This window comes from Pezoporus flaviventris, unplaced genomic scaffold, assembly GCF_033815535.1.
Source record: "Pezoporus flaviventris isolate CSIRO_AGI_PZ_B2104156 unplaced genomic scaffold, CSIRO_AGI_Pfla_v1 ptg000090l, whole genome shotgun sequence".
In the NCBI taxonomy this organism is placed as follows: Eukaryota; Metazoa; Chordata; class Aves; order Psittaciformes; family Psittacidae; genus Pezoporus; species Pezoporus flaviventris.
Window position 1 is genome coordinate 1,793,872 of NW_026892638.1, and position 22,586 is coordinate 1,816,457.

General features: G+C 37.4%; 1 protein-coding gene across 1 annotated transcript in view; it reads right to left on the reverse strand.

The window, feature by feature from the left end:
- Positions 1–22,586, reverse strand: part of ANKRD31 (ankyrin repeat domain 31) — a 65,522-nt gene that overhangs the window by 12,168 nt on the left and 30,768 nt on the right. Inside the window, exons 13-23 of the mRNA XM_061475712.1 lie at positions 21,873–22,416; positions 21,072–21,314; positions 16,066–16,203; positions 15,085–15,227; positions 12,911–13,070; positions 12,345–12,448; positions 11,497–11,578; positions 7,235–7,331; positions 3,809–4,865; positions 1,363–1,503; positions 681–777 (exon numbers count right to left, since the gene is read on the reverse strand). Of these exons, the coding sequence (XP_061331696.1) occupies positions 681–777; positions 1,363–1,503; positions 3,809–4,865; positions 7,235–7,331; positions 11,497–11,578; positions 12,345–12,448; positions 12,911–13,070; positions 15,085–15,227; positions 16,066–16,203; positions 21,072–21,314; positions 21,873–22,416 (2,806 nt within the window). The remainder of the gene's footprint in view (positions 1–680; positions 778–1,362; positions 1,504–3,808; positions 4,866–7,234; positions 7,332–11,496; positions 11,579–12,344; positions 12,449–12,910; positions 13,071–15,084; positions 15,228–16,065; positions 16,204–21,071; positions 21,315–21,872; positions 22,417–22,586) is intronic.

A 22,586-nucleotide genomic window follows, 5' to 3' on the forward strand; every position in this document is an offset into this window, starting at 1 on the left:
TCCCAGCAGTTAAAGGACCCAACCACAAAAGCCCAAAAACTTTTCAGATTTGAAACGCAACAAGCAGTCAAAGGGACTCGAGTTTCCCTGGAAACACATGACATATCAAAATTAGGCTGAAGTTCTAAAGTCTGCTGGGCCATTCTAAAGAAAATGTTCAACATAATTTTGTCATATCAATGCACTCTGCTTCTTATGGCTGTTTGTTTTTGGAGAATAAACCCCCTAGTTATTCCTGTTGCTTGGGCATACCAGGATCTCCACCAACAAAGAATATTTAATATGATTTTAAGATGTACATATAATTAAAACTTACACTAGTGTATATGAGTTTTCAACACAATAAAAGAAGTATTAAATTAGCTTATTAAAACGTCAGCATACATAAAATATTTATAATGTAAATTGCTACCTAAATATTATTTACATAGCAACTGAGTCGTTAGTATTTATTTTCTTCACACAACCAATTTATGGAGGAAAAGAAACATTCTTCTTTAGAAACCATGTGTAAGTTCTGGCATTATCTATATTTCAAACTCAAGATCTGTGATAAGCACATAGCTCAGGAAAAAAAAAAAAATCAGGAGGCAACTGAGGAATTTTTGAATTTAAGCTCTTTAGAAATCACTTTCTGATGCTTCTGTCATGGTGAATAGTAGATTTTAAGTGGTACATACCCAAAGGCATTCTTTCTTGTGATGGTAATTCTGCGTCTTCAGAAACTGATACTCCTTCATCAAGAAATTTTGACAACTGTGTCCCAAGATATTTAACCTGTAAAAATATACCTAAATGGATGCCTGGTGATTTTAATTAGTGCATTTTTGTCTGATAGGTGTAAAAATTCCACTTTTCTTATAAAACTGAGTTTATGCACTTAACAGTTTAATCTGTGTCTGTCAAGGTCAAGCAGAAATTCTGCTAATTTGAATTCTGAATGAAAAAAAGCATAATACAACACATCTGCAAAGCCCTCTTAAACTCCACCAGCATTTTTGCAACATTTGTCCCTGACACACTGACATTTCTGTAAATTTGGTCCTTTCCATTCTAACTACCTTTTAGCTTTTTCTGTAAATTTGGTCCTTTCCATTCTAACTACCTTTTAGCTTTTTCTGTCAGCCTCTTAATCATCTTTAAAACTACTCTTTCAAAGCACTGATAGCTTACAGAGTGGGCATTCCACATTCTCTCAGCGTTTGTGCTAGTTCATCACTGTACAGCTACAGCTATGTAGCTTTTTCTTTGCTGCTTATTCATTAAGAGTAAAAAGATGTTTTAAAAATTGAGGCTTGTATCCTCTTTTGAGAGATCCAGATTAGTGATGTATTGCTATTTTTGGAGTAAATTCAGGCCTACCTTATTCCATGCATACTTCCATGTCACATAAATATCATTTCCTAGTAGGTCTTTAACCCAATGAACTGGATTCTGCATTACTTGTCCCTTACTGGTTCTGATCTTGCCATTGTTTAAGAGCGCAGCTTTATGACTAAATTCCTAAAAAATGAAAGTCAGGAAGTAGTTTTCAATTTATAAATCAACAAATCTGAATTAATATCCTTAAAACATGAAAAAAAAAACTGAAGAACAATATAGCTGAAAATAGCTAATTCTGTTTCTCTCTGAAAAATAAAGAAAAAAAAAGCCACTATCAAAAACTGTAAATGTAAAATAACGTGATTTATTTCACCAGAATAAGATGTTTTAGCCACACTAATACCACTGCTGGAGGACAAATCTCCCTACTTGTCTTTATCAGAACTGTATTTGCATCTTAGATCCTCTTAGAGAAAATATGGCTGTGAATAAATTAATTTGCAACAGTGAACCCAGGAATTGACAAGAGGCAATTCTGTGCAACCAGAAACTGTTACACAAATGCAATCTTCCTTACACTTGTGGAACATGTCACAGTGAAATTCCAGCAATGATTCAAAAATGAAATATATTTGCATATAAACTTATGTCAAGGGACAACAATTACATGTTTTAGGAGGAACCTGATAGCCTTATCTTATGCAAAATAAAGTATAATATGTATTTATTGTTGTTGCCTCTTTGATAGTGCTAACACAGCCCAACTCTGCAAACATACAAGCATGGCTTATACTATTTATAGTTCAGTATATTATGATTATGATATGATATGATATGATATGATATGATATGATATGATATATTATATGATGTTAACCTAACTGGTCTCAGTTAAGCTAACACAGCTAAATAATGCAAAAAATTAGTTGTTGATAAACTAAGCTACAACGTAGTAAGGTTGCTTAACCTGCCTAAGGTTAAACAATCAGAGTAAGAGGAAATGATCCACCAGTAAACACTGACTGGCCTCCTATGATATCCACTGGCTTGGAGTGTCTATAAGAATCTAAATTAAGATGTCTGATGAACACTCCAAACACTATTTTGATGAACACTCAATCCAGTTCATTGTTTCACAGCTTAGGTGAAACATTCAAAAACTGCATTATGCCTGCCAAAAGCTAACCTTAAGTAAGGACTGTGTACCAGCTCTATGCTGTTATTTAGTACATCTCTACAATGATAAAGAAGGAAACTTTACTGGTCATCTCTTTGCAACACAACAGACACTGGCTTCTAAACTTCTATCTTATAGCACTGTTTTCCAAGACATAAATGAGGGTCATTTTCATTCTTGTAAAAATTGTTGACTTCTCCATACTCCAAAACATCAACATTTCAATATAGGGTTGTAATTCTTTAAGATCCACATGCATCATGCCAGTATCACAGATAACAGCCTTGATAAATCACAGTAAACATACTGAATTCTTCATCCTTTCACTTAATCATCTTGAGGTTCAGAGGAATATTACATGTCCTTTAAAGAAAAGAAGCATGTGTATATACCTATGACACAGCCCAATGTAGAAGCTTGTGACTTACTCAGCTGCCTTGTATTACAAAACACAAGACCACAAGAAATGGCCACTCTTAGCAGAAAAGCATTCCTGAGCAGATTATAGGTGCAGAAAACAGAGTCTTTTCCACATTAACTACACCTGGTGCTTTGGCTGAAAAGACCCCTTCATATTTTAATCAATATGTTGCCCTGGAAATTAACAAGCTCATAGCTGGGAATTCAGTAAATAATTCTATCATTTGCTCAATACTAAGCCAGTCCCTTGGCAGCTGTCTCACAAATCTTCTCTGTATTTGCAGGCACAGGGATGTACTTTTGTAGCAAAAGAAAAAGAGGTATTTTTTTGGTTGTGGGGTTTTTTTACATATGCTTTATACCAGACTGTAAACTATGGAACCAGCTGGCATGTAAGGAATTTTGCATATATTTGTGTCTAACGCAGCGCTATGAAATCCTTGATGTAACATTTCTTTATTTGAGGGACTTGACAGTTGCTTCCAAGAATCGCATTAAGTCATAAAAACCTTAATGTTCCTGCTACTTCCAATATGAAAATCAGGTATTACGCAATGTAGACCAACCACTCTGGTTTTAGCAACAGGAAACGTTAAGAAGCTGGTAATGCAAAGTTAAGAAATAAACTCTACATATGCAATATTCTGGGTGTTAAAATTATAGGCTAACAGAAGATGCCATTCATAGCATTTCCCTTCCAAACTCATAACAAGTTATATGTAACCAATGAGTAAAAATTTTCAATACTAAGTGCTGAAGATGCAGACTAAAACATGAGAACTGCTCTTTCCCCATTTCAGTGTTTTGCTTTGTTTGTTATTGTGGTTTTTTTCATTATATGCTAATATTAACATTATTATATTAACATTATTATATCTCAGTAATTACCTGCAGTTTGAATTCTAAAACATTTTCTCCTGGCTTAATCTTTCCCAATTCAAGTAGATCTATCAGCTGAAGCTTCTTCTTATTTCTTCGTCTACACCTCACTTGGATTTGTTCACGTTCTTGATTACTATAGCTCTGGGAAGCTTTCTCACTGAGATTTACTGGATAATCTGTATTTGAGGTATGATTTGAAAGTACCAAGTTGGCATTAAACGAGTTCTCAGCACTCTGGAAGATCATTTGCTGCAAAGTATTAGGGAAGTTCTTTGTAGATTTTGACAAAATTATTCGCTGTTGCTGCTGGTGGAAAGCTTCTTTCTCATTTATGTATCTCTGTAGACCCTCAACTGTAAGAACCTGCTGGCAGTCACTGCCTGGCTGACAGACATTGTTATTGACAACAGTGCTTCGGGGTTCTACAATATTGAATACCTTTGTCACTGAAGTGGGATTTAAAGACTTGTTTCCTTGTTCTGCAATTGCCACACAATCAATGTCTGTCTGCTGTAAGTACTTTGATTTAGCAGTGGAAATAGTAGGTTCTGAAGGCAATGTCACCACTTCTAGAGCATTTGTCAGTTTTGACTTGTTGTCGAAGGGATATTCTCTTACTCTGCTTTCATATGCCAAAGCATGATCAAAAGCCTCTTTGCTTCTAATTGCTTCTTTATTTGCTCCTGTCTCATTCAAGCAGATGTGTGGATGTTGGCTGCAGTCCTGAGCTGGAAATCTATATCCTAAAGGGAGATGGGCTTCTACTCTGTTTCCATCAGGCATGCTGGCACCAAGCCCCATGCTAAATGTAACTACATCAGGACACACGATTTCATCAGCAGTTAAACTTTGTCTTTCATCATTTCCACAGGAAATAACAGAGTTTGAGATCTGCTTCTCTGAACATGGTGCACTGAACACTTGCTTTGTTTTTCTGTAATTCTGTATTTTCTGGACTAATTTTTCCTGGTTTTGGGCAACAGTCAACAGACTCTTTTGCCTAGAAGCAAGGTTAACTAATTGTTTCCTCAGTGCTCCTTTTTTAAAAGATTCTACTGAAGCCCTGTAGAAATTGAAAACAGAAACAGCTTAACACATGTAATCCATTAAGAACAGGAATATGTTTCAGAGGATTCTGCCAACACCTGAAATTTGAACAATCTCTTTATCATGCATGAAGTTTACAGTTCCAATCCCAGGCTTATGCCCAACAAACTGCAGAATCCTGCCTAGAAGCAGGATGCAAAGCATCAGAAGTTCAGTGATAGCCTTGTCCTTCTATACCACCATTCATTCACAGAATCAAAATTGTCCGTTCACACCGGCTGCTCTTTTACCACTACAAATCACAACAGTTCATTGAATTCAATGCCTTTGCAGCTCTCATTTCGAGCCTTTTAAAATGAACTCAGGATGAGCTACTGAAGGATGACACTACCACGAAGTTTTTATGAGGTACACAACAAAACATTTTATGAAGCCGCAACTGTAACACCCCATGATCCTGCTCTCTACCTGAGCTCATCTGCCTCTGAGACTCCTTCACCACAGGACCTCCCCCCTTTCCTGCTGGAAGGGAATTCTTTATTTTCCTCACTTCCTTTGGCATAACAGCCACCAGAACAGTATAATACTATTTCCTCCTAACTTCCCCTGAGATAAGTGATTGCATCACCACTCTGGCACCACGCTGGAAAGACAGAGGAGTACCACATGGTGTGGGAAAAGGGATAGCAGCATGGTTTGCTTTTAACTTCACTCACAGCAGAAGTGCCATGCAAGTAACACCATCCTAGTGAGAGAGAGGTACAGCAAGACTAATCAGTGCAGAACAAGGACACCCAAACCATAGTGTGACAGTATTGGTGTCTATGTTGTGATATTGCTTACTATCACATGTGTTTAGAATCTGTGATATGATCAACATATCAGCATATAGTTTATCAATGATATGCAACTATGGACTCCTACACAGGCCAGTTAGGCTCCACAGTTTTCTAGCATTGTTTCTTCAGGAAATTATTGTCGCTTTATTCCTATACAGATACAGAAGAACCTGCTACTGAAAAGGCAAAGATAGTGTGACTAAAATGATAAAGGCAAAGTAACTTAATAGCCACTGACAAATAGGATGCTTTTTTCCCCATTTTTCTTAGGTGAGAGATACAACTTAATATCTTCAAATGAATGAACAGAAATGGAAAAGTGTTAGCAGGCTAACTAACTGAGCAACAGAAAGATGGAAAATGTTATGATGGCTCCTGATTTTCTGTACATTTATGTATTGTGTGACAAAAGCTTAGATGCTAGTTAGTTAAGAAAATGTTCAAGATATAATGAAAAGGAAATTTAATGTAATTTGGCATGTACCTCATTGCTGTTAAATAGATGTTGCATTAGCTGCAAGGTACCTGCAATACCAAGAAATATTTATCATTTTGCTCTGGAACGGTTTCACTTTCAATATCAGAAGGCAGGTAAGTTTGTGTAGGCATTAGTTTTACTATTCTTGTTTCTTAATTTAGTCACTCGTTTGTTCACAAGGATGATGTGGAACCCTAACTTCTCTTCTTTTTTTTTTATTATCTGTGTAACCTATGTATCTTACATTTTATAGTTGGCAAAATGGTCTGTGACTGAAACATTTCAGACTCTTTGCTCAACCAGCCTATATGTTTTGTCATGTAACTACCTGAAAGCTGTGAACTGTTGCTTTTACATGACCAAATGAATACTGCTTGCACAAACAACATGCAGACATGCTCATCAGAGGGCTTCAAAGCATCCACTGAATACAATGCTACATTGTTAGCTGAGCACTCACCACATGACCAGCATTTAGGCAGTCTCCCTTAGAAGGAAGTATAAAGAGGCTTTGTGAGAGCCGGCAGCAGGAACGTGAAAATTCACAGTCCATGCTCACACTGAGGTGAGCATGCCCAGCTCACATTTGAGGTGTCCTTACAGAAAAGGAACATCTGCAAGCACGCTTTAAGCCATTGCTTTACACGGCTCTTGGGGGCTCTTGGTTGATCACTCCCAGTGTAAGGGTGCTAAAGAAACAAAACCGGAGGCAGGGATGCTACAAGTAGTGCTACGGCTTTCCTCCATGATGTTACAAATGTACTCCAATTGCTCAGTACTTCCATTTCCTCATTTCTGCTTAGGAATTTTCCACACCTTTTTTATGTTTACTACCTAATTTCAGTTTTCATTGTATGGACAGCCACTGATTAGTATACATGAGCTCTTCCTTGATGTAAACTCTTAATGGGGATAAGAGAAGCCAATACACATCATGCTTCCACAAAATGTGAATGAGAACCACATAGTTTTACTTGCATGCTACTGTATGCTCACCTTCTAACAATTTCTATCACTACTGCTGTTAAGAATAGCTTCCTTTAAATACAGTCCTTTTATTTTAATTACCTGTATTTTTTAGCAAGGGTATCCCTTTCTGCTTTCTGTTTTGCAAGCATTTCATTCAAAGTATCTTGCAACTGAGACAGCCTTTGGATATATGTATCTGTCCAACAATTTGATACAATCAAAATTATGACAATAAGAGGTGGAAAATAATTACATTAATAACATTTTTAATGTAGCTATATTTTTCTAAAATGACAGAAGCAATTACAGATTCTTCTTCATATGCCCTGTCTCTTAGCCATGTAACATATGGGAGAGAGAGTTCAGAAGTCATGACCAGTGAATGCCACTAGGATAACATGCTAGACATTTAATCTAATTCCTGAAACTCTAAACCAGGAAAACCAAGCTTTCCATAATAATGAAAAATGGGAAATTACAGGATTAAAAATGTCATTCATAAAATGTTTCCCCAGACTTGTTTCATAGTATGTACAAGTATTTATTTACTTAGTAAATTACAAAAGTATAAAAATATCACTTTTATTAAGGCAGCTTAATAGGGAATTTTAATCTACTATTTACAATAGGTTTTACCGCGTGCAAATACCTTCAGTATTTTATTCTACATTCTAAGTTCGTCAATGTACTTCTATGTTCTTGTTCAGTCTTGTGCTTCTTCACAAGTAATAACTATAATTTAGTTTAAGAGGTGCCTTTGTCAGTAGTGGTAACAGTCATCATGCTCATTTCTCTTACTCCCCTAACAGGGGAAGTTTGATAGTTCTGTTTTGCTTATTTGTGAAATTGTACTGATCTCTGCCTATAGGCTTATCTATTGTATCATCTAAACCACAATTTTCAAGAAAACACATCAATTTTAATTAACAGTTCATAAACACAAATTTCAGTTGGAAGACATAAATCAGCATTAAGTCTGCATTTATTTTTAAAATTAACTAGTTTAAGTACAGTTTGAAAGCTCCAACCTATATTCAGGAAAATAAATTTAAAACCCCCTTCCTTTCTGTGAGTAAGGAAACCTGTTCCATGGGCATGAGATGCTAGGCATGCGTAAACAGCCCTGCCTGGATAGCAAGGGCAGCTTCGGTCAAAGGTATTCTTGCAGCAAGCTTTGCCACTTGAACAGTCACAGCACAGACACAATAGACTTAAACTGCTATGCAGCACCAGCATCGAGATCTCCAAGAAAGTCACTGTCACTTAGTAAACTCTTGAGATTAATCTGAACTGAGATTTGATAGCCTAAAACAATCATAGGGATATAGAATGGTTTGGGTTGGAAAGGACCTTAAGATCATCTAGTTCCAAACCCCCCTACCATGGGCAGGGACACATCCCACTAAACCAGGTCACTCAAAGCTCTGTCCAACCTGGCCTTGAGCACCACCAGGGATGAAGCATTCATAACTTCTTTGGGCAACCCATTCCAGTGCCTCACCCCCCTCACAGTAAAGAACTTCTTCCTTATATCCAATGTAAACTTCCCCTGTTTAAGTTTTAACCAGTTACCCCTCGTCCTATCACTACAGTTAAGAGTCCCTCCCCAGCATCCTTATAGGCCCCCTTCAGATAACTGGAAGGCTGCTATGAGGTCTTCACAAAGCCTTCTCTTCTCCAGGATGAACAGCCCCAACCTTCTCAGCCTGTCTTCATATGGGAGGTGCTCCAGTCCCCTCATGGCCCTCCTCTGGACTTGTTCCAACAGTTCCATGTCCTTTTTACGTTGAGGACATAGACCTGTACACAATACTCCAAGTGAGGTCTCACAAGAGCAGAGTAGAGGGGCAGGATCACCTCCTTTGACCTGCTGGTCACGCTCCTTTTCATGCAGCCTAGGATACAGTTGGCCTTCTGGCCTGCAAGCACATACTGCAGCTGGCTCATGTTCAGTTTCTCTTAGACCAATAGCCCCAAGTCCTTCTCTGCAGGGCTGCTCTGAATCTCTTCTCTGCCCAACCTGTAGCTGAGCCTGGGATTGCTCTGACCCAGGTGTAGGACCTTGCACTTGGCATGGTTAAACTTCATAAGGTAGGCATCAGCCCACCTTACAAGCATGTCAAGGTCCTTCTGGATGGAATCCCTTCCCTTCAGCATATCAAACGAACCACACAGCTTGGTGTCATCAAACTTGCTGAGGGTGCACTCAATCCCACTGTCCATGCCACCGACAAAGATACTGAATGAGACTGATCCCCACATTGATCTCTGAGAGTCATCACTCGTTACTGGTCTCCAACTGGACACTGAGCCATTGACCACAATTCTTTGCATGCAGCCATCCAGCCAGTTCTTTATCCACCAAGTGGTCCACCTATCAAATTGATGTCTCTCCAATTTAGAGACAAGGATGTCATGTGGGACAGTGTTGAACACTGCGCAATTCCAGGCAGGTGATGTAAACTGCTCTGTCCCTGTCCACCAGTTCTGTATCCCCATCATAGAAGGTCACCAAATTGGTCTGGCAGGATTTCCCCTTAGTGAAGCCATGCTGGCTGTCACCAACCACCTTGTTGTCTTTAATGCACCTTAGGATGCTTTCCAGGAGAATCTGCTCCACAATTTTGCCAGGCACAGAGGTGAGACTGACTGGTCTGTAGTTCCCTGGGTTGTATATTTTCCCCTTCTTGAATATGGGGGTTATATTTCCCTTCTTCCAGTCATCAGCAAGTTCACCTGACTGCCAATCATCATATTTGAAAAATCATGGCAGTCAGGTGAATTTCCCGACAAGGTGGTTGGTGACAGCCAGCATGGCTTCACTAAGGGGCCCTGCAGACAAGTATTTAGGGGTGTTGGTTGATAAGAAACTTAAATAATGAGCCAGCTGCAGTGTGTGCTTGCAGGCCACTGTATCCTGGGCTGCAACAAAAGGAGCATGACCAGCAGGTCAAAGGAGGTGATCCTGCCCCTCTACTCTGCTCTTGTGAGACCTCACTTGGAGTATTGTGTGCAGTTCTGGTGTCCTCAACATAAAAAGGACATGGAACTGTTGGAACAAGTCCAGAGAAGGGCCACGAGGATGATCAGGGGACTGGAGCATCTCCCATATGAAGACAGGCTGAGAAGGTTGGGGCTGTTCAGCCTGGAGAAGAGAAGGCTTTGTGAAGACCTCATAGCAGCCTTCCAGTTATCTGAAGGGGGCCTATAAGGATGCTGGGGAGGGACTCTTAACTGTAGTGATAGGACAAGGGGTAACTGGTTAAAACTTAAACAGGGGAAGTTTACATTGGATATAAGGAAGAAGTTCTTTACTGTGAGGGGGGTGAGGCACTGGAATGGGTTGCCCAAGGAAGTTGTGAATTCTCCATCCCTGGTGGTGTTCAAGGCCAGGTTGGACAGAGCCTTGGGTGACATGGTTTAGTGTGAGGTGTCCCTGCCCACATCAGGGGGGTTGGAACTAGATGATCTTAAGGTCCTTTCCAACCCTAACTATTCTATGATTCTATGGACAGTGGCTTAGCAACTTCATTTGCCAGCTCCTTCAGGACCTGCGGATAGATTTCATCAGGTCCCAGGGACTTACACATGTTCAGGTTCTTAAGGTGCTCTCAAACCAGATCCTCTCCTACAGTGGGCCCAAGATCTTCATTCTCACAGTCCCTGCATCTGCCTTCTGAGACTTGGGTGGTGTGATCTGAGCATTTGCCAGTGAAGACTGAGTCAAAGAATTCATTAAGAACCTCAGCCTTCTCCAAATCCAGGGTAGCCAGTTATCCTGTTTCCTTCCAGAGAAAGCCCACATTGTCCCTAGTCTGTATTTTATTCGCAACATACCTACAGAATCCCTTCCTGTTATCTTCCACATCCCTAGCCAAGTTTAATTCTAACTGGGCCTTAGCTTTTCTAACTTGGTCCCTAGCTTCCTGGACAACATCCTTGTTTTCTTCCCAGGCCACCTGTCCTTGCTTCCACCAAATTACACCTCTGGACAACAATACTTCTGAAACTGCCCATCATCCACAGTGCCTGCCTTAAAGTTTTCTCTTTTTTTCCCTTATAGATTATTTTAGGATCTTGAAAGTCCAGCCACATTAGAATCAAAATGATGCATATGTTACTTTACATATAGGCAGAGTATTCTTCACCATGAAGGGGCTCATGTATTTATCACTGAATAATGTTGCTAACAGTGTGCATTCTTATCTATTATACATCTAATATACCTAATATATCTAATATATATCAACTATACTACAACCAATATTATTTTTAAAATAATTATATTACCAATGATAATTATTCGTGACTTCCCGCCCTGAAAAAAAAAAAAAAGTGAAAAAACTGAAATTTATGTCTACCCGCATCTTTGGAAGTTCTCAATTCAAGCAGCAACAGTTCTTTTTGCCTCTTTTCTGCATCTTGTATGGCAGCAACAGGCTCCTGTTGATAAATATAGAAATGATGTTAAGAAATAGAGCCAAATGCACCATACAAAACATGCCATGACGAATGGCCTGTAGGTTAAGTACTGATGGACTCAAGTAATACCAGGCAGGGGATAGCAGTAATGGGAGCACTGGTAACATAGACATATGTATTACCCAATGTATGCTCTGCAAGGGGCTGTCACATCCTGGTTTTGCCTAGGCATTCAAACTAGTCCATGTTCAGGGTCCCACCCCTGAGCACACTACAGGGATTAGACAGTGAATCTCACCATGATAGCATCACCTAGACAATGTAGACAGACTACAGATACCAGCAAGAGCTGTCTTAACATACAACTTATGCAAAAATATTCCTGTCTGTTTTGAATTAAGATTAAACAATTTCTAAATACCTTAATTATCATGAAGAAAAATCATTACTCTTTCAAAGAGCCATTTTGGAAATGTGATGAAAAGCCTCAGGATTCCTGACCTTTTTTCTATTCATATAGGCAATAAGAAATATATATAAGTATTACCACTGTTTGCACAACAAATAGAAGTGCAAAGGAATCATGAACAGAGAGAAGTGATAACATACACACTTGCACACTGTAAACCACAGTTTATATACTGTAAGCCTCTGCATGATGATGTTTTCTACATACATTCTAAAGGGTTAATTATTTAAATTATATTTTCATGTTATTCAGTCAGCAAATAACACTGCAATAATACACTGTAAAGCAGCTTAACAAAATTCTGTTATCTATACTTACCACACTGTATTTCTCACATTGTGGCTCCAAATCTGCATTATCATTTTCACAGTTGCTGTAACAAGGATATTTTGATCTTCTTGATCTAGAAGGATCTCTCATTCCTATGCAATTAAGAAAAAATAAATAGAATTTAAAATGATTTTGCATGAGCATAATAGGTTAGATTAGCTAATGTAGGTTACAAAGACACAATGGCAGATAACATCATTAAAAATATCTTGTAGATGCAAATGAGATTGAATTTAGGTAGCACAAGGAAATAAGTCTTTAAAGCTACTCCATTCTAAAACACAACACTCCTGTGAAGGGAAACATGGCTAATAACAAAAATCTGAAGAGATAAGTATGTATGTCATTGTATATCATTCTCTCAGGAAATAAAAAAAAAACAAAGCAAACCAAACTCATGTATCCTATTTTCTGAAAATAAATAAAATTCAGTAGTTAACTGAATTAAAAGTATCAGTGTTGGGCAATATGCCATGAATCAGCAGCATTCTAATGTACTGATTTTCCTTAAGACTCAGGGTAATCCTATGATTTACATTATAAACCCAACATACCTGTCACTTCAATAGTGTCAACAGGAGGTAGCGAGTCCATAGCACAGAAGGACCTCAGCAGTTCACTCATTCCATCATCATGAGCTTCATCCAAAGCACTTTTCCCTGAATTACTTCTCTCACAGGGATTTGCTCCATGCTGTAGGAGAACCCTGACGGCCTGTTACAGATTATTATGATGTGTATTGTGGTAATTCTTGTTGTAAACTTATAATACAACTATATGTGTTGTATGTATCATAAATCATAACTAATAAAGGTACAAATAAGATACTCTAAAACCTGTTACAGTTGCAATCCCAATTAAACAAACAAGCTCAATTGGCTATTATCAACCGACTTGTACTTTAACAGTTCTAATTTTCCATTAAAATACACAAATAATTCACAACTTGTCATTAAACCTATCATGTTTATGGTATTGTTATAGAGAGCAACCAAAAACCTTCATATATCTAAAATAAAAGGAACCAGTCAATTGCGTTAAGATTGAAGGGCAGAAAAGAAGCTGATTTTTTTCCTTTAAGTATTTAATAGTGGGTTTGTTTTTTGGTTACATGCACTGACTATTTTTTTCCAAATTCCAAGTCTCTTGCAAGTCTTTATTGTAAAATGTGGAAATGAGATTAGTGGCATCAGTGGAATCATCTACCCCCCTAAAATTCAGATCACACAGAAGTGTTGACAAACTCAGCTTTGATAGTAAAGAATTTTCATATATATGAAATTTCTAAGAATATATTAAAGAATTTATAAAAATATTAAAGAATTTTCATATATATGAAATTTAGCATTTCTTCTTTTTTTCTCATATTCAGAGTGCTGTTAAGTATCAAAAAGTATTTGTCAGTTTCTCTCCACAGTACTGAATAATAGCTTACATGTGTGCAAGAACCATACTGATATTTTGGCACAAGGACTGTGAATAACCCCTTTCATTGTCTTTGCTCACAGAAAATATAAATGTAATGAAATATCAGCTCTTCTTACAGGAATAGCAGTTGTATGTTTGAACCAATCTGGCATCACCATTTTACGCTCAGTTCCCTGGAACACACTGCGCCAAACCATTTTATTTATTTTTGCGCAGTTATGTGCCCCACAATCTAAAAAGGATGTGAAAGTCCTTGAATGCATCCAGAGCAGGGCAACAACCCTGGTGAAAGGCCTGAAAGGCATTTCCTGCAACATATCCATGCTAAGGACTCTGGGCTTGTTTAGTTTAGAGAAAAGGAGGCTGAAAGGGCAACCTCACTGTTATCTGCAGCTTCCTGAGGAAGACAAGCGGAGAGGGAGGTGCTGAGGTCTTCTCCAGGGTATCCAGTAATACGATGTGTGGAAATGGTTCAAAGCTGCACCAGGGGAGGTTTAGGGTAGACAGACATGAGGAAGCATTTCTTTACTGAGAGGGTGGTCAAACCCTGGAACAGCCTTCCTAGAGATGGTCAATACCCCAGGTCTGTAAGTATTGAAGAGGCATTTGGACAATGCCCTTAATAACATGCTTTAACTTTTGGTCAGCCCTGAATTGGTCAGGCAGTTAGACTAGATGATTATTTTCGGTTCCCTCCAACTGAAACAGGCTAGTCTATTCTATAGAAGCATAGAATGGTTTGGGTTGGAAGGGACCAGACAGTGAAAAATGACTGTTGAGTTTTAACCAGCAGCCCTAGAGTTTTTTTCTTTACAAAAAAACCAATCTTTTACAATGAGGGTGGTGAGAGATTGGAACAGGCTGCCCAGAAAGTTGAGGATGCCCCATCACTGGAAGTGTTCAGTGTCAGACTGGATGGGACTTTGGGCAACTTGGCCTAACGAACGATGTCCCTGCCTGTGGCAGGAGAGCTGGACTAGATGATCAAACTGATAATGCTCTATTTGATTGTTATTTTTTAAAAGCCCAATATGTGGGAAACAACCATGGGGAGCTTCTGAATTTTTCTGATTTGTCTGCTAGACTGAAAAAGTCAACTAACTGTACAATTTGAACTGTCACTACTGCAGAAAATTTCTTTCTCTAATTTTGGTAGTTTTAAATAATATTAGTTTATTTCTTAAATGCAAATCTACATTAAAATTGTATTAGTAACTTTGACTTTCCTTATTTAAACAAAGATTTTGCTTTGCTGACCCTCTGCTGGAAATCAGTCACAGGAAATCTAATGTAAATGTACCTCCAAATAATTGCCAGAAACAGCATAATGTATTGGCAAAATACCATCCAGACTTCTGCTGTTAACATTCGCACCGGCTTTCAGTAATTCTAAGATCACTTCAGTAAATCCCCTATTGGAAGCTTCATGAATTGCTGTCCAACCTAATAAAAGCAAGATGACACATACAGCATGCACCTGATTTGGAAAACTCCACATAGATCACTAATTAATGATTACACATTTTGCTGCATGTGCTGTACTGTAAGCAACAGACTACTCTTTTTAGGACAAATATTATACAACCATCTTCAAATGCCAAGGTAAATTTGTAATTCTGTTTACTTTAGAGAAAAATGCATCCAATATTAAGCAGAAAAATACTGTTTACTTTTCTACTACACTGCTAAAAATAATGAAAAAGCCCAACAGAGTAGAAGATTCCAAAAATTCAGAAGCATAGTATTAATAGTCTGATTTCTAATGCCACTGCAATTTTACAACATCAAGTCAGCCAGGCATCCAGAATAGAATACCATCCATTCTGAGACTATAAAACCAGAAAGGCATTATACATGCAGGTAGAAAAAAGAAGAAATGATCTTGTAATCTGATTTTTGTCCTTGTTTCCTAAGGAAGTAAAACTTGTATGAATGTGCTTCACACATGTATATATTCATGTATGTCAGCATTAATTCTCCCGCCAAACTTTCAAGTTCACTTTCCACATACATCTCTGAAGATATGGTCTTCAGCAGAGGAGGAAGACACGATTAATGCCCCTGCTGAGAAAAAGGCTGCATTACCTGCATGCTAAGACACAAAATCCAGGGATTCACTTACTTTGCTTGCACTTGCTGAATGACTTCCTTTCCTCCTCACAATTATATTTTAAATCAAGAGTCCATAATTATATTAAAATTACACAAATTATGTAAAACCATATATACTATAAATTATATAGAATTGTACCATAAAACAAGCCCATCAGAATTTTCAAACCTGCGGAGTCCTGTTCATTGACAGAAATTCCAGATGATATTAGCGTTTTCACCAAAGACAAATTTCCTCTCCTAGCAGCAACATGCAGCTGAGTTTCCCCTTTTGCAGTTCTCTTATTTGTTAACTTTCTCCCAGCTCCTATAATTTCATAATGTAAAATTATATATTCTTTTCTGGTAGATAGGGAGGATTCTAAACACATACTGGGTGTTCATTAAGAACAACAAAAAACATTTCATTATAAACAAACAATTAAGCTTCATAACTCATATGAATGAATGTAAATGTGTGCAGTACAGTTGCCTTAGTTATTCAACATTAATTCACTATAACAAAAGGTTAGAAGACACTGCTTAACAGTACATTGTCAACTGCTTCAGATAACAAACAGACCCTATGCGAAAGCATTTACAGTTCAGTTCTAGGTGACTTAACAGGGATCCAGTGAATTAGGGATCAACCAAAAAGGTAACAAGGATGAACTTTTATATTGTATAGAGGTAGGGAGTATGATACATTTCTCCATGGGCTGCTTTAAAGTTACCAGACATGGCTGCTAAATATATAAAACGCTTTCATGAAGCTATTTAAGAAACTATATAAAAGTGAAGATTTGACCATTGCCTCTTTTCCGTTCCTAAGTCTGTATCAGGGAAGAAACAGGTTTCTAGATAAGGTATTTTTACACTTGTGAGTGCAAATGTCCTATAAACTAATTACAAATCTTTGTTAATGCCTAGTGACACAGCTGAAGTGCCTTTTAATAACACATGTGCAGCATTGGACACATAAGTCCAAATAACCTTGATTTAATTCTTTTCCTGTTGGTTTACAAATCAAACAACATGCACGTTATATTTTCACATGTGATCATCAGACACATCCTAAAGCTGAGGCTCCTGATAACAGACATATTGAATGGGAAGAGATACAAAGAAAAAAACAGGTTTTAAAAGTTCTGATTCTGCATATAAACACAAGCTCCTCCCTGAACTGCTACCAAAAAGACAGTGTGTGTGAATCTTCCAAAGCTATAGCATGCATGTTAGCTTTTTTAAAATTCCTATTCCTGCTGTTGCAATACTGTGCTATCAGATTATTGTAAAAGTTCATGGTGTTCTTTTGCCAATTTCTTGAAAATCTGTAATTTGTCCAAAAAAAGGAAAAGTGTAAGGTTTCAAATAAGCATTTTGCAACTCTTGTACATGTTTTCTTAATTATTCCTATGAACAATTAGTGCTGTATTCCAAGCATTTCCTCTTCTTATCAGACAAGCTGTCTTCTCAAAAATTTTCAGTTATCATTATCTATTGCTATCAAATATCTTCCATGATTTGACAGCTGCTTTTCTTCAGGCTCCTCCTGCCTTCTGGAAAATTTGATTTTCCAAGGTTTCCTTTAAGGTAAACTACTGAACTTGTAATCCAAGTCTGTTTGGAAAAACATGAAAGACATACTGCAACTACAGTGAAGACAGATACATAGCGTGGATATATGCATACCAGTTTTAAACTAGATTGTTCAGCCAATGTGGCAGACATACTATGGCAGAAAAGGAGCTCAACATAGGGTATTTTAACCTGTCAGAAAGCATTCAGGAAGTCCTTTGTGCACTGGGGATGCTTGGCTCACAGAGCCTGGCAACCAGAAGAGCTAAAGTGCTTCATTTTTTCTAAATGAAAACTGAGATTCTAGAGCACATAGAAGTGTCACATTACTGTAATACTCCTCCAATCTGAGACCTACTTTTCTGTAAAATAAGGTATTGTGTTTTGTCTAAAAGCTTCTGGGTATGAACTCCCAAAGCAATCGTCTGCTTTCTGGTTCTTCCTTTTCTTCCCCTTTGATTCATAGGAGTATGTCCTAGGGACTTTTTAGAGATGAAGGAAATAAAAAAAGGTGCACAACAGACCATTAAGCTAATGACCCTTAGCAATATTGGCTGCAAGTGAACAGAAATAATTGCAAAGTTTTCCAGTTAAGTTGTCATGCACAACTTTTTTTTGTGGTTGCTATGAAACATTTGCAAAAGTATAATGGGACATTGGTATGTGAATCACAAAATACTGGTTCTCCATGGAATGCATTGTCAGGTGGGTCATAAGCAGGAAAGATCAGGTACTTGGCAAACACAAAATCCAGTCAGAGCGAGGTATAAAGATTAAATGGAGAGATTACAGTAACCAGCAATCAGATTAGATTAGGCTGCCACACCTCAAAAACTTCAAGGACATCCTCCTTCAAAAAGACATTTGAACTTTGGTCAATGAGCAACTCCTTCCACAAATTGAACTGTCAGATAAGAAGTGAGCTGTTTGTACCTTCCTTCTGTATAAACAGATTAGGAATGTTGGGAGCCTAGTGTGGTTGGGAGCTGAAGTGACTGACTGTAGATGAAATTGACAATGTGTCATTTAGGAAGAAAAGGTTTTTACTGAAGAACAGAATAGTATCAGGAAGACCACTAGGACACAGAAACAATCAGGTAAGATACAAAAGCCACTTAATGAAGGAAAAGCATGAGACAGCAAAAAAATCTGAAAACCCCACAATGTCAGAAAATATCCCATATTCCATTTTTTTTCTGCTGCAATCTGAATGCCATTGTCCCAGTCTCCAAAGCTATTAATGCTTTCAACTGCACAGAGAGCTACGCTTTCTCGCAGCAGCTCTCAAACCACCACATACTCCTGAGATGAAGGAAATAATTCAATTTTACATAAATCTCTTATGAATCTCTCTGGGGGGAAAATTAATCTGTGAAATGAAGTTCCAGAGGTAACCAGAATGTTAGACACATGTATGGAATAAAGCTTTTCAAAATCAAAATTGGAGGCAAAAAATATAAAGGAAAAAATTAAAAACATGTATTAATGCACATGGACCTTAGAAAGATTAAGCAGGAATATAAGAGCTACAAAAAGAATTGCTGAAGGGAAAGGAATCATTTCTATGTTGAATGTTTATTCTTCCAATAATTAGCAGTGGATGATGGAAGGCATCTATACCATGGATTCCCCCCCACCTCCTCCCCAAATGAAATAAAAAGACATTCCTACAATAGGAGGAACCAATCTGGAAATAGGGAAGCCTCATGCCAACACTGCCAGGTATTGGAGAGCACTAGGTAACATGAAGCGCCTACTCCTTTCTTTCTTTTCAAAAAGAAAATACAAGCTTCCAGGCCAAAAACTCAAGATAGCAGTAACTAAAGATGGATTGAAAGTTCACAAATACCTGAGACTGAAAAAGGAAACAGCATTCTGTACAGCTTCATGTGAAAAAGATAAGAAGACTGTGACTATCAAAGAGAAAGAAAAGGATCAGTATGATCCTGAATGTTTCTTCTCATGTATTACATGACATTGCATAGACTGGCTGATGACTCCTTAATTCAATTTATAAGACTCGTGAGGATCCAAAGTCCCCAAAGAGAAGGAGAGTAACTAAGCAAACAACAAAAAGAGATTAACAACTATGTTGACAGTATGTGTGTGGATGTATTCGTCCATGCTCTGTGTGTGTATGGGTGAGCAAGTATATTTGTTACATGTATTAAGTAGGCATGCTGTTACATACTCTGGTTTTAAAAGCATTTTGTGGACATAGGAGCATGAATGCCATTGATTTTCAAAATATATACAATATACTCAATGGTAGCAGTTTCCCACTTAAGACAACTTCAGTTCGACCAACAGACCCCAGCAATACATAACTGCTGTCCAAGGAAGAAAATTATTTTATTATTATTTTATTATTATTTATTATTTGGGAAAAGTAAATCAAATGCTATATCCACACACAAATACACAGGCATTCATACATGCTTCTATAAACCTACAGATATGAAAAAAACCTTTTCCTATGTATGTGTATACAAAGCTTACATTTACACTGACACAGTAGTTATTCGAAAGGCAAAGTTTCACAGAGCTAGAAGTAAGTTTGAAGAAAAAAAAAAAGCCAGCAGAAAAATATGAATAATAGCTAGGAAGTATTTCATAACGTACCACACGTTCAACATGAACACCTGCACTGATTCAAAAACTGACCTGGTGTATGAAGGGAATTAGGAAGCAACAGTAAATGCAAAATTAAAAATGGGAAGTGAATGGTAATAAGAATAAATAAGCAGTTGTAGAAAATGGCTGTGGGAAACAAAAGAATACAGGGAGATAGTCACGGACAGCTAAGATCCTAAGAAGGCAGATTTAAAATCCATCAAACCCAGAAAAAATGATTCCCAAACTCCTAATTACAAGACAGAAACCATAGAATTATCTAAGACAATCAGAAAATAACCGAAGTACACAAGATCACTGCCAGCTTTACTGAAAAAGCAGTATGGGGCTATGAGGAGCCATCAGTTGTAAATGAGCAATCAGGGCCCTATTGTGACAGTAAGGCTACAAGATAAATGCTCATCTTAGACATGAGATGAAACTGCTAAACAGAAAACAACAGGTTGCAGGCAGAAATGAATATAATCACTGGAGGTTGCTAGATCCTTATCCTCACATAAGTAGATTTGTTTCTATACTACAACTAAAACCAATTGTAACAGTACACTTAGCACCTACGCTGATTTGTGCCTGATGAAGGTGTAGTCTATAAAATACAATTTGGTACATATTCCAAATATACAGAGAGCCAGGTTTTCTGCCTTGATCTGTGATATGTACAATAGTTCACTGAGGACCAATTTAGTGTTATTTTAAACTATCGTTTATATAACAGAGTTAAGTAAGGATCAATTTAATGCTATTTTAAAGCTCTTGATTATGAGCCTGCATCCCCTCAACCACAATCCTGAAAGATTGATGAATGTAACAATAAAACAGAATGAATACATGCATTCTATAAAATGAAGGACTGAACTCCCTGAGTATTTGCTTAACATGTTACATAATTTTTCCAAACTTTCCCTTATGTACTACAAAAAGCTTTCTCCATGTAGGTCTGAAAGAAACCTCCACTATTTTTACAAAATGCTATTAACTTTTCACCTGATTTCTTGGATGTCTGCGGTTCTGCTGCTTGACTGAATTGTGATTGCTTAGATGAAAGATTTGTTTTGCTGCTACTGGAATATGAGGCTGCTTTTTTGTTTGTCTCCCGAGGGTCTAATCTTATTCTTTTACTTTGGATTCCTGTTTCAGTAAACTCCAAAAGCATGCTGATCTTTGCGTTTACTTTGTCTCCATTCTTTTCAGAGCCTTTTGTCCCACTCATTTGAGCAAACACTTCATCTGTTGGTTTAACAAAAGAATTTACAAGTAACTATGGCATAACACTCATCAATTTCAGAAATTTAACTGATATTAAAATGAATGTCAAAATTATCATCTAGTAGTAGATTAAAAATGCCTGCAATAACTCACTCCATTTTGAAAATACTTCAACATAATAAATCCTTTATCCACTAGTCATCATAGTCATTAACGTACTGAGACTGAATACAAAACAATTCAAAGATCTTTTTTTGTGAAAATATGACTTTTACTGATTCTTAGATAGTAAAAGAAGAAGGTATTTTAGAATTTCCTCTTAGTTATTCTAATGACCATTGTGCTCACATTTTAGTAAATACAATAAGGACTTGGATATAAAACAATCAAGAAAATTCAAAGCAAAAATTGCTAACTAGTTAATCTGGCATAACTGTACCACAAGACATTCCATGTGTCTGCTATTTATTAATGGCAAAACAAAGTCTCTGGGGACCAACAGCTAGGTTTTTATAATAAAATACACAGAATGCTCACAGCAAACTCATAAAAAAATTATTTTAAAATAAAACATTGTACCTGTTTTCTGGGAGGTTTCTTTCTGCATGTTTTCCACAATCTGAACTGAGTAAGAAGACCTGCTATCTGCATTAACACCAAAATGCAAATCTGCTTTTGAACTGGTCTCATGAGGTCTCTTTTGAATAATTTGAAGTGTGTCCTTTTCAAGGAGTTGTAAAACTATAGGCTCAATCTCTAAAGTACTAACATTTTCAGTATCAATGCGGCATCCTTCAACACTTTCTTCTGCATTAAACAGGATCCTTCCTCCTCCCTCTGATTGTGAAGCCTTCAGTTCAGCATTGCTTAGTACACTACTGGTAGAATTATAAGAATTTCCAGAAACACTTCCTCCATTAGTAGCTGCTAAACACTCTTGAGCTAACAGTGTTTCATGATTTGCTTGAACTGTCTGTTCAGTACAGCTGGTTCCATCTCCAGATATATCAGTATAAATGTTTTGAACCTCATTTACAATAGTCTGTTGCAGTATGTCCCTGCTGTCCGAATGCAGACAATTTGCACACGCTGGTTCTGACTCATCTGTCTGTAAGGAAATTTTCTCAAACAAAGGCAAGGAGAGTTTTAAATTTAGAGCTTATCCATTAATTTTGTTTCCATCAACATCAGAATTAACTTGATTGTCAAGTTTTGCAAAGAAATAAACCATTCTGAAATTACACATTCACAAGAAGTTGCAAGTTGCTCAGTTTAAAAAAAACAACAAACAAA